This window comes from Dermacentor variabilis, chromosome 9 (genome assembly GCF_050947875.1).
Source record: "Dermacentor variabilis isolate Ectoservices chromosome 9, ASM5094787v1, whole genome shotgun sequence".
NCBI lineage: Eukaryota > Metazoa > Arthropoda > Arachnida > Ixodida > Ixodidae > Dermacentor > Dermacentor variabilis.
In genome coordinates, this window is record NC_134576.1 from 105,575,568 (window position 1) to 105,592,101 (window position 16,534).

Here is a 16,534-nt window from a genome sequence, read left to right on the forward strand (position 1 = left end):
TTTCTTTTCTCTTCTGGTGCTTGTCTTCTGAATAAGAAGGAAGCGACATACTATTCTCTTGCAAACAGAACATTTTCTTCAATAGATCTTAGCCTAATCTCCCCGTCACTACTGTCTGAAGTTGAATGGGAAGTTAACGACAATCCTTACGGGAGCGACCACTTCCCTATACTACTAAGAACATATAAAGAAAACGAATGTCTACCGCAGGCTCCCAGGTGGAAAATCGATACAGCCGACTGGGAGAAATTCCGAACTCTCACCAGGATCTCATGGAATGACATGTCCTCTTTAGAAATTGATGCTGCCGTTCAGTATCTTATAGCCTTCATTATAGATGCCGCATCTAAATGCATATCTGAAGTGAGCGGTTTCGCATGCAAACGGCGCGTCCCGTGGTGGAACGACGAATGTAGGACCGCCCGTAAGAAACAAAACAAAGCGTGGGGGTTGCTACGCGCCTCTCCCACTGCGGAGAATCTTATTAATTTTAAAAAAGCAAAATCCGAAGGAAGGAGAACGCGCCGACAGGCCAGAAGAGAGAGTTGGCAGAAGTTTTTATCGTGTATCAACTCTTATACAGAGGAGGGGAAAGTCTGGAACAGGGTTAACAGGATAAAAGGACGACAAACTTACTCACTCCCCCTGGTAAACACTCAAGGCGATACCCTGCTTGAACAAGCAGACTCACTTGGGGAGCACTTTCAGAGCGTGTCAAGTTCCAACAATTACTCAAAACCCTTTCTCAAATATAAACAAATAGAAGAACGCAAGCCACTCATAAGAAAGTGTCGGCAGAATGAACCGTACAACCGCCCCTTTAGTATTGCAGAGTTGAGAGCTGCCTTGAGCGCATGCAAGAGCTCTGCACCGGGATCTGACAGAATCATGCATGAAATGCTGAAAAACTTACACAATGACACGCAACTGACACTACTTACACTTTTCAACACTATCTGGGACGCAGGGTACCTTCCGACCGCATGGAAAGAAGCCATTGTGGTCCCTGTTTTAAAACAAGGCAAAGATCCTTCCTCAGTGGCAAGCTATCGCCCGATAGCCCTCACAAGTTGCATGTGTAAGGTACTTGAAAAAATGATAAATCGACGACTCATCCATTTCCTTGAACAGAACAAAATGCTTGATCCCTATCAGTGTGGCTTCCGAGAAGGGCGCTCCACAACCGACCATCTTGTACGTATTGAAGGAAATATCCGGGACGCATTTATACATAAACAGTTCTTCCTCTCGATATTTCTCGATATGGTAAAGGCGTATGACACAACGTGGCGATACGGGATCTTGCGAGACTTATCGGAAATGGGCATTCATGGTAATATGCTAAACACAATAAAAAACTACTTGTCCAATCGTACCTTCCGGGTGAAAGTCGGCAATGTGCTGTCACGTCCTTTTACACAAGAAACTGGTGTACCCCAGGGAGGCGTGCTCAGTTGCACACTTTTTATTGTTAAAATGACAACGCTTCGTGCTTCCTTACCACCAGCCATTTTGTATTCCGTCTATGTGGACGACATTCAAATAGGCTTCAAATCCTGTAACCTCACAGTATGCGAGAGACAGGTACAGCATGGTTTGAACAAGGTGTCACGGTGGGCAGAGGAAAATGGTTTTAAAATCAATCCTCAAACGAGTTCTTGTGTGCTGTTTACAAGGAAGAGAGGCCTTGTTCCGGATCCTTGCTTACAAATGTGTGGACAACAGATACCTGTAAACAAAGAGCACAAATTTCTAGGTGTTATACTTGACAATAGACTCACTTTCGTCCCACAGATTAAACAACTCAAAGAAAAGTGTCTGAAAACAATGAACTTAATGAAACTTCTATCCCAGACTACGTGGGGTAGTGACAGGAAGTGCCTAATGAATCTGTATAAGAGCCTCATCCGGTCACGATTAGATTATGGTGCCGTGGTAAATAACTCTGCCGCCCCGAGTGCGCTAAAGATGCTAGACGCTGTTCACCATCTAGGTATCCGCTTAGCCACGGGCGCTTTCAGAACAAGCCCAATTGAAAGCTTATATGCCGAATCCAATGAATGGTCTCTCCACCTACAGAGATCATACATCAGCGTTACATATTTCCTTAAAGTACGCTCCAATCCTGAACATCCATGTTTTGATACCGTTACCGATATGACGTGCGCTACACTTTTCAGCAACCGTCCCTCCATAAGACAGCCTTTTTCGCTGCGTGTGAAGCAGCTTAGCAATGAAATGCATGTCCCACTCCTCGAGCATCGCTTAATGCACACAATCAAGCTCTTACCTCCCTGGGAGTGGCAGGTGATACAATGTGACATATCCTTTATAAAAGTTACAAAGCACGCTCCTGAGGCCGAAATCAGAATGCATTTCCGGGAACTTCAGTACAAACACTCCTGCGCTGATTTCTACACAGACGCTTCGAAGTCAAATGCCGGGGTATCCTATGCAGCAGTCGGCCCATTCTTCTCGGAATCCGATGTACTGCATCCCGAAACAAGCATCTTTACGGCCGAGGCCTACGCATTACTCTCTGCCGTGAAGCATTTAAGAAGATCAAAACTTTCAAAAGCAGCGATCTATACAGACTCTCTAACCGTCGTGAAGGCCTTAATGTCACCCTACAAACATAAAAATCCCGTATTCCATGAACTGTATTCGGTAATACGTAAAGCGCACTCATCTAACCAGAATATCATAATATGCTGGGTCCCTGGCCATAGGGGAATCGAAGGTAACGTTCTCGCGGACGAGATGGCCACGTCTATCACATCGCAAGCTGTAAACCCTACCGCTGATGTGCCTGTCACAGACCTGAGGCCTTTCGTACGAAATAAACTGCGAAGTCACTGGCAGTGCACGTGGGACGCGCAAACAAATAACAAACTGCACGTTATAAAGCCCCGGTTAGGTTTTTGGCCCTCCCCAACAAAATCTCGGCGAACAGAAGTCCTATTCTGTCGCCTCAGAATAGAACACACATTTGGGACCCACAACTTTTTACTCACGGGAAACGATCCTCCAACCTGTGGTAGATGCGGTGAGAGGCTGACCGTCCTCCATGTCCTCTTGGAGTGTCGGAAAGCCGAACCTGAAAGAAAGAAACATTAACGCTAGCATACCGTTATTACATCCCTCTGCACCCGGCTATGTTTCTTGGTCATGAACCGCTTTTTAACACCAAGGCAGTCCTCGACTTCTTAAAAGATGTAGTTCTACACGTCATAAGCCCATTAAATTCGTAGAGCATCCTCGCTCCAGAGGATGCCGCTGCGATAATTGTTTTAAATAGCACATGCCCCCAGGCCCTTGTGTTTCAAGGGCTCTGAGGAGGCATTAGTGCTCTAGCATATCTTATATAACCTGATATATCTTTAGACATCATATCATTCTTTTTAATTGTCTTATTGTTCATAGTACACTTCATAAGCCATCGCCATAATCTTATTATACAGATTTTACGCACTTTAGCGCTACAATTTTTAAGGCCCCTCTACAGCCACGGCACACCAACTTCATAGTACTCATGATTTCACTGCAAACAAATTAACATGGACATGGCGCTCTTTGGCCATATCTGGCCCTTGCGCCACTAAACCACACACATCATCATCATAAATACTTTGTAGGCAACGGACAGTAAGCTGATCGGTCTATAATTTTTCAAGTCTTTAAACACAAACGAAGTACACTTCGTTTCGCCAAATTATCATAATCTGTCGGATGTGTGGATTTGGAACATTGACCATCCGTATGGAGGTGCACTTGTTGTGTGTACAAATTTTTCAATATTTTCCGCTGTAGAAACACAGCCCTGTGATAGCCTAAGGGCACTGCACTTTGTATAAATAAATTATGTACTATGAAAACTCACCATTCCTGTGTCCTTCAGAAAAGGTTGACAACGGCGCTGCGCTGCTGCCGTCTTCTGAGGAACACGTCGTGTGGTGCCAGCACCTGGATGTCTCCTGGTTCCTCTGGCTCCTCAGCTGGTGGCACTTCCCCACCATAACCGTCCAATGTCCAGTCGCCCGCGTCCAAGGCAACGTTATGGAGAGCAACGCATGCATAAATGATTCGCGCTGCTCTATCGGGGCTGTATAGCAGTGTCCGAAAGCGCTGCAAGCAGCGGAACTTGCTTTTCAACACCCCGATACATCTCTCCACAACATTGCGCATGGATGCGTGCTCCTGCTTGTAGTGGCCTTCAGAAATAGTGCCGGCATGGCTGCCAGGTACTGGAACAAGCAGCCATGGCTCGAGAGGATATCCTGAGTCTCCTATTGCAGAAAGTGACAGCTGAGTGCTCTGCCCTAGTTAGGGGTACGCATTACGAATACTAACCAAGCAGATACTCGCCAGGCTGCAGTTGTGCGGCTAGGCGTGCACGCAGTAGGTTATACTGCCACACCCAGGAGTCATGGCACGAACCAGGGAACCGGAGGTCCACAACAAGAACGCGAAGTTCCGCGTTGCAAACCTGCAATGGGGAGCAATACAAAATAGCGCTGCAGATATGCTCGAAATCCGTTTTGCCATTCATATGCACAAAAGAATACACGTACGCTTGTACAAGTAGCAGGCTGTTTCAGCCATAGGCGTGCACAGGGTCTTGCAATTGGGGGGGGGGGCAATGCGCCACCCCCCCCCTTATGTGGACGCCTAGGGTTCGCACTAATTGATAGCTAAATGAAAACTCGAGGCCCGATATCGCGCAAGAACCCCCATACGAGCCAAAGCCAGCCCATGCAATGGTTGTAAGTACTTCCGTGTTCCAAATGCTTCCATCGTGTCTTCCCTACAGTGTATCCATTTCTGCTACGACTGCTGCCCATTTAAAACACAATTTTGGAACGGCAGACTGATTATGCACAACACATGGCACTCATCATTACTCCCGACATGTCAGATTTCAACGAGCTCGTAAACAGTTCCCCGCATGTCCTCTTTTAATCGTTACATTACTTGTTCGGTTTAATGCCCAAGCTGGCATAACAATTGCAACTATGGGCGAGTAAAAATGGCAACCACAGTTTGAAGTAAAACATTCCAACGGTACTTACGACAATGACGTTTAGGGCGTAATAACCCTTTCTCGACATGAAGCTCGCCGTGTCAGCCGGGCTGATTCCCTCTGGCTTCATAATGGCGATCAATGTGCCATCGACGCACGCTAGCACGCCTGGAATGGCGCCGCGTCGCGCAAACGCCGCCTTTGCCTCATCCTTGGCAGCCGGTGTCAATGGAAAGTCCACCAACTTTCGCCGGGCAGACACGGAAATGATGGCCTCCGTCACCTCGTGAATGGCGCTGCTCACGGCCGACTGTGCCATGCCTACGTGTTCCTCGCTACCAACGCTCCTCTGGAAGCTTCCGGTGCCGAAGAATCGCAGCGCGCACAACACCTTCCTTTCTGTGGAAAGGCCACTGGCTCGCTGGCATCCAATGATAGGGTCAAGCTCGTCGCACAAGCTACGCACTGTTCGTTTGGACAGACGAAAATACTGCCGGAACTCTTCTTCCGTCAACTCTTCAAATGCATCATCTGCCTCGGGTCGTCGTCTCTGCGCGACTGCAGCAGCCGCACAGGCGACACGAAAAGGCACGGCAGAGAAAAACGCCATGTTCTCCAACTGTTGGGAGCGCGGAATCGGATTGAACCGGATACGAAAGATGCTAACTGTCCCAAGCACTTACGTTCTAATCCAATCCAAGCCGTCTGGCAGCCGTTCTAATCCGTTCTATCGCTCCGGACGAACTCTCCGTCCGTTCCGTGGCGTTCGTCCGTTAGCAGACGACACGGAATGATTATGAGCAGCAAGACGTCACGGCTCACGTGACAATTGACGTCATGGCATTCGTCTTGGTTCAAATTGACCAATCGTGTGCGGCTCGATGGAACGGACCGCCTCTGTTCTATTTTGGAACGCGTACAAGATCGCACCCCTGGTGTGTGTCCTATCAAGGTGCACATGTTTGGAGCGGTTGTTTCGTATGAACCCGAGAGCTATAAATTTTGCCGTGTCACTGATAAGTCTGATCGGCCACTCGGGGATGAATTCGTCCGCTTCCGAAGGCGCACAGTGACAAACGTTACTGAGCGTTGTGTGTCGATTATGTCGTCCCTATCTAATGCACTGGGAGAAACATTGAGTATTCACACAGTGGCATTCAAGGGCAGTGAATTCCGGAGCATTGCTTCAAAAATATTCGTGCTATTGCCTGACTGGGGTTAGGTCATGTGAAGGGGTAGATTGCGAGCTGCCCATCACAGGTATTGACTCGGACCTACGTCATCAGCATTATTCGGAACAGATTTACCAGTTCGACTCGCTCGTCTCCGTACCGATATTTCGGAGGTCATAGCCCTTGAGACAGGACGAGCGCTCGTCCTGTCTGCTCCTTTCTGTGTCCGTGTTTTACTTGGCGCTAGAAGCCAAGATTATTTTACCGTACCAGCTCGCCCAACTGTCAATCCTTTTGCATTACATTTCTTGTACCCAGGGCTCTTCTCAATGTGAACGCTTTAACCTTTCTAGTGAAGCCAATGTTGCTTCTTTGATTGCACTAACAGTTTGCAAAGCCAGAACTGTGGCATGGTACAGCAAAACCGGCATTTGTCCTCCGGATATTCAAGCAATCTTTGGAAGCATGAAACCATCAACAGGACACTCCCAAAGAATGGCCCGGATTCTGAACTCGGAACTCTGGCGGCAGGTCCGTTTCTTCAGGGGCAGGCTACTGGTTTTGTGCGGGAGAGCCCCATCTGCGGAATGCCAACGAAGATGTTTTCGGGAAGGAATTAGGATCGCAGAGCAGGCCACGGAATTCCTATGGGCCCATGCTCGTCTTTCGTAACCGAAGAAGGATAAGACTACGCGGGACCAAGGAAAAGTGCTTGTGCTCGGCAGTCAACAACTCCCAGCTAATATCGAAAGCACTCTGCTCAAGGGACCAAAGTTTGCCTGTGAACCTGATTTGTCACCTCCAGAAAAGGTCAGCTTGTCTAGATCCACTTCTCGTTGGGTCACTGAAGACTTTCGACCAAGGTGTGCGACTCAGTGCGTTGATGTGATCGCGAGGACTGTACCTCAGCCCAGTAAGTCAGACAACCAAACTGGTGTGTCACGTTTTTTCGTCAAGCATGAGCTTAGCTTGGTTACTGCGGACAAAGAAGAAGGTTTCTTTGTTGTTGTTCCTGAAGAATTGTACGCACAAAAAGCTAAAACCGCTATTGACAAAAATTTTGTTCCAAAAATTACCAATTTAGAGAAAGTGAAGAAAACTACAATTGATGTGCTTGAGAAATTTGGTCTGGAGCGCCTCGCGTCGGGAGTTAAACATTCCAAGGGTCTGCACCGCGACATATTTTTTAGTGCTAAGAAACATAAGCCGGAAGTTCCTTTTCGAGCCATTATTTCTGAAAAAGAAACGTGGCAGTACACAGTCTCAACTTTTTTGCATAATGTACTGTCTTCAGTTCGTCTTAATGACTCCTTCCTGATAAGACATTCGGAAGAAATTGTAGCCTTCCTAACAGAAAATAATCCAGGTAAATTCTCGGCGATCAGTGTTGATGTTAAAGACCTTTTTTTTCGCTTCCGCAATCGGAACTACTGTGTAGTGTTAAAGAAGCACTGACGCTCAACAATGATGAGTTCCGGTTTACTCAGGACTGTGGGATGCCCATGGAATCTTTTGTAGAACTTTTGTTGTTTTACATACGGAATACCGTTATAAAATGGGGTAGTTCTATGTACGTACAAAAATCGGGAGTTTGTGTTGGTTCAAAAGTTGCGCCAGTTTTAAGTGACACTTATTTAAGTCGCGTCAATAGAAAACTACAAAACAATCTTAAGGAATTGGCGGTGCATGCGTTTAGATACGTAGACGACTACCTGATGTTTTGTTCTCGCGATAACTGCACCAAGAAAGCTACGGATATTTTAAAAGTTTTTAGGGAATGTGTTGGGGCCTAGGTTTCACGCTAGAGCTTATCCAGGGCAACAAATTACAGTTTTGAAGTCTGTGCTAAACGTTCCAGGATGAGCATGTCTGTTGGCATTATTCGCCTAGGGCCAAGAAGCCACTGCTAGAATTTTCTTCTTGTCATTCTAAACTTGTTAAACAGGGGATAGCTTATTCAATTCTTAGGTCTGCCATTACTAAGTCACGTCCGCACAATATGCAACAAAGTTTTTCACAACAGATAGAAAGGCTTCGAAAGGCTAGCTATCCCGTGCATCTATTATCACTAACTTGCGAAAAACTTTTAAGATAGGTAAAAAGCCCCGGTATAAAACAAGAAAAACATAAAAAAGAAAGTTTGCCGTAGTACCCTAGATACATAGATTATCCCATGGTAAGGAATGTGGCCAATAGGTATGACGTCAGTACCGTTATCTCGGCCCCACGCAAGTTGCCTAACATGTGCCCTATGATAAATAGGAGACTTGAACAGGAAGGCAAAAAAAGAAAAGATGATTGCGGAGTTAAACATGTGTCCCCTTTAGTGCCTTGCAACACGGGTATAGTTTATCAGAATCCACTCGAGTGCGGGAAAGCTTACATTGGACAGAGCAGCAGGTGCATTAACACTAGACTAAAAGAACACAAACATTCACTAAACAACCCTAATGCATCACATTTAGCGGCACATTGTTTCGATTGTAGTTGCAAACCTTTCTCTGAAGACACAAAAATTCTTTCTAGACACAGATGCCATACCACGCGGGAAATTATCGAGGCATTCCACATAAAAAGATTAGGAGACACTTGCGTCGGCCATGCTTCGTTGTCTCTGTTAGATTGCGAGTTTCAATACCTTCGCAATACGTGTACTAATCTGAAGTAATTTTTTTTTGTTCTTTGACTTCCATACCCCCTGATATGTTTAAAAAAAGAATAGCGCTCGTCCTGTCTGCTCCTTTCTGTGTCCGTGTTTCACTTCGCGCTAGAAGCCAAGATCATGTTAGCCTTACACTTAATTCAACACTAATTTGTTTACTTACCGAGCCGAGAAACCACCGTAAGTTCTGAGAGCTGCCCTCCCTCCCCCCGCCACACACGCATATATTAGAAAAAACTGCAGAGGAATATCAGTAAAAACAATTATTAAAAGCTACAATTATGAAATCAAGGTTGCATATACAAGAAAAGTCAAGGTAAATACAAAAGAAAAATGATAGATTCAGTTGAACAATATTTGAAACTAAAAAAGAACAACGCAAAACTCAGAAAAGCACAATGACAGCGAGTTATGAAAAATATCAAGCTTATAAACATAAGCTTTATGAAGACTCAGTATTCTGTCGATGGTAGAGTGTTGGTGATGACAGGCCGGAACATATGAAGGTCTACGTTCTCTGTTGATCTTGCTCTGAATACGAAACATGACAGAATTTAAAGGTTCGGAGCAGGAGAGGAGAACCGTCAAGTTTAAAAATATCACGTTGCCTGCGAAGTAAGGGCAATGTGAACAATCCAACAATGCTCGCACAAGGTCCAGTGTCCATGTCAGCAAAGCGGTGATGATATACACGGTCCACCAGCTTAACTTTAGCAAAGCTGTTCAATAAAAGAAAGCTTTAAACCCAGTGCAAGTTACAATTAAAAAACCTACGGTGTTCTAACGACGGAAACCCATGGGTCCTAAGATCATGTCTTGCCGCGTGTTATTTCTATATATTTTTGTGTTTTCCTTGAACAGCTTGGCAAAAGTAAGCTAAAATATCCTATAGGCTTATAAACTTCTTGTGGGCCCGATGTATAATGTGACTATTCGAGCTACAAATCGCATTCCCGACTACTGACACGTATTCAAGCAGAGGAAGACAGACTGTTCTGTTCAACTTCCGGAAACGTGCAGCAGAACTCAATTTCTTCTGTAGTTGCAAACGGTGTGCGGAAATCTCTAGTAAATTTAATAATAAATTATTGGAGAAACATTGTACAGTTATATGGTGAGTCACGTATCTGGATCCTTAGCCAATAAGGCTAGTTATAGATTCATTACATAAACATATCTATAAAGCAATGAAACAAAATAGTATACGCGTCACAAAAGCCTGTTAAAGAGTGTATACATGCTAAATGCACGATGTATAATATTACCAAAGTAATTATCAAGCCACTATAACGGATAAGATGCATGTGGGAAGATTGGTGTGCCACGTTAATAAACATTGTTTTTGGGCGCTACATACACTATGTACATTGTATATGTATATTGTCTATTTGTATTCAAACGCTGTGGCAGCCAAAAACGAAGCTACTTGGCGAGTGTTTACGGTATTTGGTGACATCGGGGGCCGCGCAGCGGATGTCACTGACGCTGGCCCCGCCGCTTTGCTCACTAGGCGCGTACATGACGTCATGTAACACTTGCGAGAGCAGGTCACTGGCCAATAACAATCAACATTATCACTGCCTTTCGCGTCACACTTCACAATTCCTCCCTCGACAAATACCAAACATCGCCTTCGTCGTAGTGATGTCACTGCGTCGACGTCTGGAAACGTGCGCTCATTTGAGCTGCCTGTTTGTAGTTCGGCGTAGCTTCTGAACGATGTACTGCATGAACATAAACAGTGCGCAATATTAAAGTTGCGATTAGTGCGGTGCATGAACGTAAACACATTTCACACGATTATTACCTGTTGCATAACATGATAACAGAGACAGCTGTACGCATTGCGTTTAGTCTAATGGCCTTTGGTGTACCGTTTCACATCAATTCCAGCATCTGCTTAGGATCTGCACGCTCATTTTCAAGTGGTAATCTAACATCCGTGGTAGATTTATTTTAAATGCATTGAAACGCATTTCTATACCTACACAACGAGAACACCTGTCAATCCGTCACATAAGGCGATTGCTTGAAAGAGTCCGAAGGGCCAAGCGCATCCGTCACCGGATTTCGGTTGATCACGTGTTTGATAAGGGTTCGCATCGAGAGGAGGCAGCGTAACCGATCATGTCTATGTACGACGTCCACTAAACGGGACGCTATTCAATTACGTAACGTACTACAGCACGCATGGGTCAGTGCTTACCTTCCAAGAAGCAGCGGCATCGTGCAAACGCACCATCGTGTAACATGAGTGAACACTGCTACTGATCGCCTCTTGTTCGTCGTCTCATGCTGGTCGCTGTTAACATTTCTGTGCTTCATCGGCGCTTCTCCGTTTCACTATTCGTTCGCGCTGTTTCTCGCAGTTATGCCAGACACAGCGGGCATACGACGATGAAACAGCAGGTGAAAAGTAGCAATGCTTACGCATCATTTATACAACTCCCATGGAAGATTCTGCGTGTAACTTCTAGCGCGTTTGGTGTACTTTAAAAAAAATGGCTGTGGCTTAGCTAAGGTTAAGCCTAGGATGCGAAGCATACTAGCCTTTATTTTAGTTGTTGAACCACTGTTTAGCCTGTTGAACTGCTGTTGCTTGGCTATATTTGGTTCGGCTAGACGAAGAAACAACTCATGCGTTAGTCTGCTTCGCCTTCAAGAGTGGAACGCCACAGCGTTCCCGTCGACCCGCCAAGGGGTGTAAGACAATGGGCTACGGCGCAGCGACTACGCGCCCCGCATTGGACGCGGTGAGCGTCGAGCAACGCAGCATTCGGCGCGGCAACGAAATGTGCGCCTGAGCAAGCGACGCACGCCTGAGCCTTATAAACAGCTCGTTTCTAAGGCAACACCGCATTCACTAGAGGCGCTTTTGTACCGCTTTGAAGCATCGTACTCGTGGCTCAGTGGTAGCGTCTCCGTCTCACACTCCGGAGACCCTGGTTCGATTCCCACCCAGCCCATCTTGAAAGAGTAGAACCAAAGCCACCTAGAAACAAGCGCAGCTGCTTATATACCGCGACGGCGCGAGCGACTGCGCGAGTTGGAGACCTGTTTCTCCTCTGTCGTGAGGTCACGGTGTCACGTGGTCAGCCTTGAAGGCGACACCGCCGCGCCTGAGGAGCTGGGTTGAGCTCTAGTAATATGCGACGCATAAAAACCCTATGTTGAAAGTGTTTGACATTAAACGGTACACAACGCGTGTTTAACAGTAAACCCCTGTGACAGGTTCTGCGACAACTTCCTCATGTTCGCTATGACGCTCGGTGCCGCGGATATCGAGGGTAGCCACCTGGTGAACTTCGCCGTGTCCACGGCGGCCGAGATACCCGCTGCATTCGTCGGGCTGGTCATGGTATACTACTGTCGTCGTAAGCCGTCTCAGGCGGCCACTCTCATATTGACGGGGATTGCAGCAGCCGCGGTGGAGTTGACGCCCCCAGGTAAGAATCCTGGCTGTCACCCGTTGCTTTATTCAGAGATGCTGAAAAAAATAGTAGGCACAGTATTAGGGCTTCACAGGGGTTTAGCTCTGACGTAAAGTTTCTTTGGCGTAACATGGAAAACTGAATGTGTCTTCATCAAGCATCCTAGCCTCAGTGTGCATTCTTCCTTTACTCCCGACTGCTTCAAGTATTATGGGGACTTCCTTGAAGACCATTCTTTACCTCGAAATATACCACCTTAGGTCATATCTATGCGCGGAGAAATAGCGGAAATCGAACTTTGCTTTTATTGTCGGTGATGGCGGCTGATTACTATTGCGAACATATCATGTGCTACGGTGGACAGCCAATGGCAAAGATCTCGTACATCAACAATCAGACATTGGGAGTGCAGCTTCTCCTCTTTCGCCACTGCTTTCATTCTGCAGTTGTCCTTTATAAAGAGGTAACGAAGAGCGCAGTGCACGAGACAGAATTAGGGACGGAAAACGCAGTGCTGTGTCTATTGCGGCGCTTTGTCCTGCCCATGCGCTATTCGCTGCTTGTTCAGCACGAATAAAACATGTCCGCTTGCGCTTACATATGTAGCCACTTTGTAAACACTTCTACTCAGGTTCGCCTTACGTAGGCCTGTCGATGTCCATGGTGGGTCGTTTCGTGCTCACCCTGTCGGCATCGGTCAAGTGGGTCTGGACCATGGAGTTGTTCCCGACAGCTGCACGCGGGTTCGGCTTTGCCGCGTGCTTCACCGTCGGTCGCGTTGGGGGCATCGTGGCTCCCTTCATGAGCGTTCTTGTGAGTTGCTCGTTGCTCCTCTCCATCCCAACCTGTCCTCACCAACGTTTGTCCTCGTCACACACGTTGTCCTGCGTCTAGCGCATGCGATGTTGCCGAGCACCGTATGAGGCACACACTAAAAATTTTAACGCCCTTAAGAGTGTAAATGACTTGTCCCGTGGGTGACACCCTTTTTGAGTGTATTGCAACACCCCACGCAAAGGGGTGTGAAGTAACACTCCCACAAAGGAAAGAGTTAAAATCATGACACCTTGCCAATGGGTGTTAAATAAGAAGCACCCTTTAGGACATAGGGTGTAAAACAAATAACACCCTTTTTAAATGGGTGTAACATAGACACCACCCTTTAAATATGGGTGTAGCATGGACAACATCCGGCAAAAAGGGTCTTATCCCTGCAAGTATTTTAGCGTTCACTAGAGGCATGTACGTAATGGACAGACTAGCTGTTGTGAATGCTGCCTAGCCTTAGCTATGGTACTATGAGTATGGCGACCCCTCACACGTGCTTGCTCAAACTGCGCTTCTGGTCTCTCATGTGGCAGTATATATAACGTGCGACCCTTTCAGGCAAAAAATTTAAGTTTGACGATCGCAGCAATGCACACACTCAATGCTTTTCGTCATCTTCCTCTGCAGTAATGGTGCACAGCAGGCAGGATGCAGAACGCAGTAACAACGCCCGCTGCACTAAGGACACAGCATGTCCCGCTACTTGGCGCACCAGTACTTATCACTCCAGGGAAAAAAGCACACAACCAAAAGCATGATGTTATATGCCTTTCTGAAATAATTAGAAACCTCCACTTTTCTTGGTCAAAAATTCTCGCAGCAACACCAACTCGACCAGGAGGGAAAACCACCACAGCTGATTGTAGCTCATATTGTATGCAATAGAGCACAGGCAATGCATGGAGTGTCGAAAGTAACCAGTGCAGTACTGCAGAAGCATACGTTTACCTGTCAAACAGACAGTTTATTGCTGTTTAAGCACAATTTTTGTACTTCTGTTCATCAAATTTCTCATTTAATTCCACGGGATGCTTCCATTAGTACCTTCACATATATAGTGACTAAAATGTAGCACTGAAAGCCAAAGAACGAAGTGCAACAAAGCACTTCCACTTAGAATAATGTTTCAGCATGTAAAAACAAAAGTGCATGTACCGCTGTGCAGGCTGTTTAGTATATAAGCATGCACTATTGTCTCAAATTTCTATATGCTCCATTTACTGCCAGTGACCTGCTTATACCCAACAATTTATTTTATTTTTCACCCTGTGCTTGCACTGACTATCCCACAGGCATTGCAAGTTAGACTAGCTGGTTGTTATTCTGATAGTTTAAGGTTACCTAAATGAACAGAATCATTTTAAAATTTACGACGAAATGTCCCCGGAGCTCAATGGGGAGACGAAATGCATTTTTACGTACCTGAAATCTGCATGCCGAAAACCCGATGACGCTTCCGAGAACGGGGCACACCGCCATAGCACCCGTACGGCCGCTTTACTTGGACGTGCGGCACTTCTTTCAAACATTTCTCATGCGAAATGTCTCACACCGATTGTGCGAACACGAGAAAATGACGCAGGTCGCAATGCGACGCCGAGCAGCCGTGCATCCACCGATGAGCTGTTCGCGCGGACTTGCAGAAAAATAAAACGATATGCGCGGGAAGATGGCGGCTCTCGTTGCGGAGACGAAGGTGCGGTGTAGCGGAATAGCGCGAATGAATGTCGCCAACTATTGGTTCCGACGTTATGCCGGCGGTGGTGGCTTTAGTGGCGTGTGTTGCGGCTGTCTGATTTTTATTTATTTTCCCCAAACAGTAGGGTTAAGATCAGTTCCTTGTTTAGATTATTTTACTACGTCGCTTGGCATTACTTTTTTGTCGTTGTATGCGATTAGGCGGTCAATTAAGGCCTCCCAGATTCGTGAGCGCCAGCTTCGCACGCAAATTTCGGAGGCCATGGGACAACGCGTTGGGAAACGCCGTTGTTAGCGTTTCATCATCGTTTGTTTCCCTGAGATAGAGGCGTTGTGTCCCTTTTCCCGGGGGTGGGGAGGGGGCGACCGGGTGACCAAGGCGGCATCGCTCAGCGGGGGGGGGGGGGGGGAGGGGGGAGTGTTGGTTGTTATCGCGAAATTCGCGGGCCCTGGTTTTTTTTTTTTTTGTAACGTAAGCACTTCTATACTTACCCAACAATAAAAACCATCCGTCGGTCAGTCCGTACCGCACGATATCTTTCCAAATAGAACCCGCAGCAGTGAGCGAATTCACCTTCATGCTAGCGGCGAGAACACAGCGCTCAAGAAGCTCTCAGCACAAGACGCACTATGCACCTTTCGCAGATCACTTTCAATGCAGGTGTACACGCGCCTCTGTTGTCAGAGCGAAGTAAACGGCGAGAACACAGTGCGTTAAGTTTTCAGCAGTGGGCACACTCTGCTTGCGGTATCTTGAAGGCGAACTGCAATGCGGACAGAGGCCGCCGCAGAACGGTTGATAATGGTTCGACGTGTATGAGTGAAGCGCTAAAGAGCGATAACGGCTCAAAATTAACGGAACGTCATCAGCGCACCTGACCCCGCCACCTGCAGCACTTTGCTTGCTTCATACACTTTGCGCCGCCGACCACAACAGCTCGTGTCGCCGCAGCGCTGTCACTTATATTCATCGGATCAAGTCTCATAACATTGATAACGACATTCGACTGCCTGTAGATGAGCAAGTGTCACAATCCTTACACATACTTAGACAACTCCAAGAGGAGTTTCTGTGTGATTTTTTTTATCAAAAAACTGCAGTCGGTGGTGATCCAGAGCTGACAATGCATGTAAGAGGGATGCGAAGCTTTTCTTCTTACGAGATTCTTGCCCAGCTCCCAAAGACCTGCTCAAGCAAAGACTTGCTGATGGCTGTATGCAAATTTTTTTTATTGTCGCGTGCCCTCGAACCGCCATGAATCCTATTGTATAATGACATTAGAGCAGTATTCACGTCCAAAAGGAAATGCAGCCGGTAATTGGGCTGCCCAAGGTTTGCGACCCGACGGCAGCTCCCCTCCCCCGCTTCCATTGAGAAGTTAGGGAGAGGGGTCTAAAGCAACCTTACGCCCCCCTCCCCACTGTGGTGTAGCCAGACATCTTTTCGTGTGAGGGGGGGGAGTCCCAATTGACCGTGGAAGGGGAAGGAGGTGGGCCAGTGCAATAGTAGCAAGAATTTTACTGTTAGTAAGCGTTACAAGTTCCCGGCGTGCCCCCCTTGGCTACTCTGCTGCTGCCCCCCCCCGGAATCGATGCAATCGAGCTTTCAGAAGGTGCATGAAACGCAGGCATGACATAACATGAATGATATGCCACGGACCTTGCATGGATGTCGTGACATCATCATCAGCCTATTTTGATGTCCATCGCAGTAGCAGAACGA

At 46.8% G+C, this 16,534-nt stretch overlaps 1 protein-coding gene and 1 long non-coding RNA gene across 4 annotated transcripts in view; both read left to right on the forward strand.

Annotated features, from left to right (window-relative positions):
* LOC142557212 (uncharacterized) overlaps positions 1–16,534 on the forward strand; it is a 220,910-nt gene that overhangs the window by 111,135 nt on the left and 93,241 nt on the right. The window lies entirely within an intron of this gene.
* The window catches only part of LOC142557210 (organic cation transporter protein-like), a 52,798-nt gene that overhangs the window by 31,700 nt on the left and 4,564 nt on the right, over positions 1–16,534 (forward strand). For 2 of the 3 annotated variants that reach the window (XM_075668901.1, XM_075668903.1), the window contains 2 exons: positions 12,086–12,300; positions 12,917–13,098. In XM_075668901.1, the coding sequence (XP_075525016.1) occupies positions 12,086–12,300; positions 12,917–13,098 (397 nt within the window). The remainder of the gene's footprint in view (positions 1–12,085; positions 12,301–12,916; positions 13,099–16,534) is intronic. The other variant, XM_075668902.1, reaches the window with a different exon arrangement.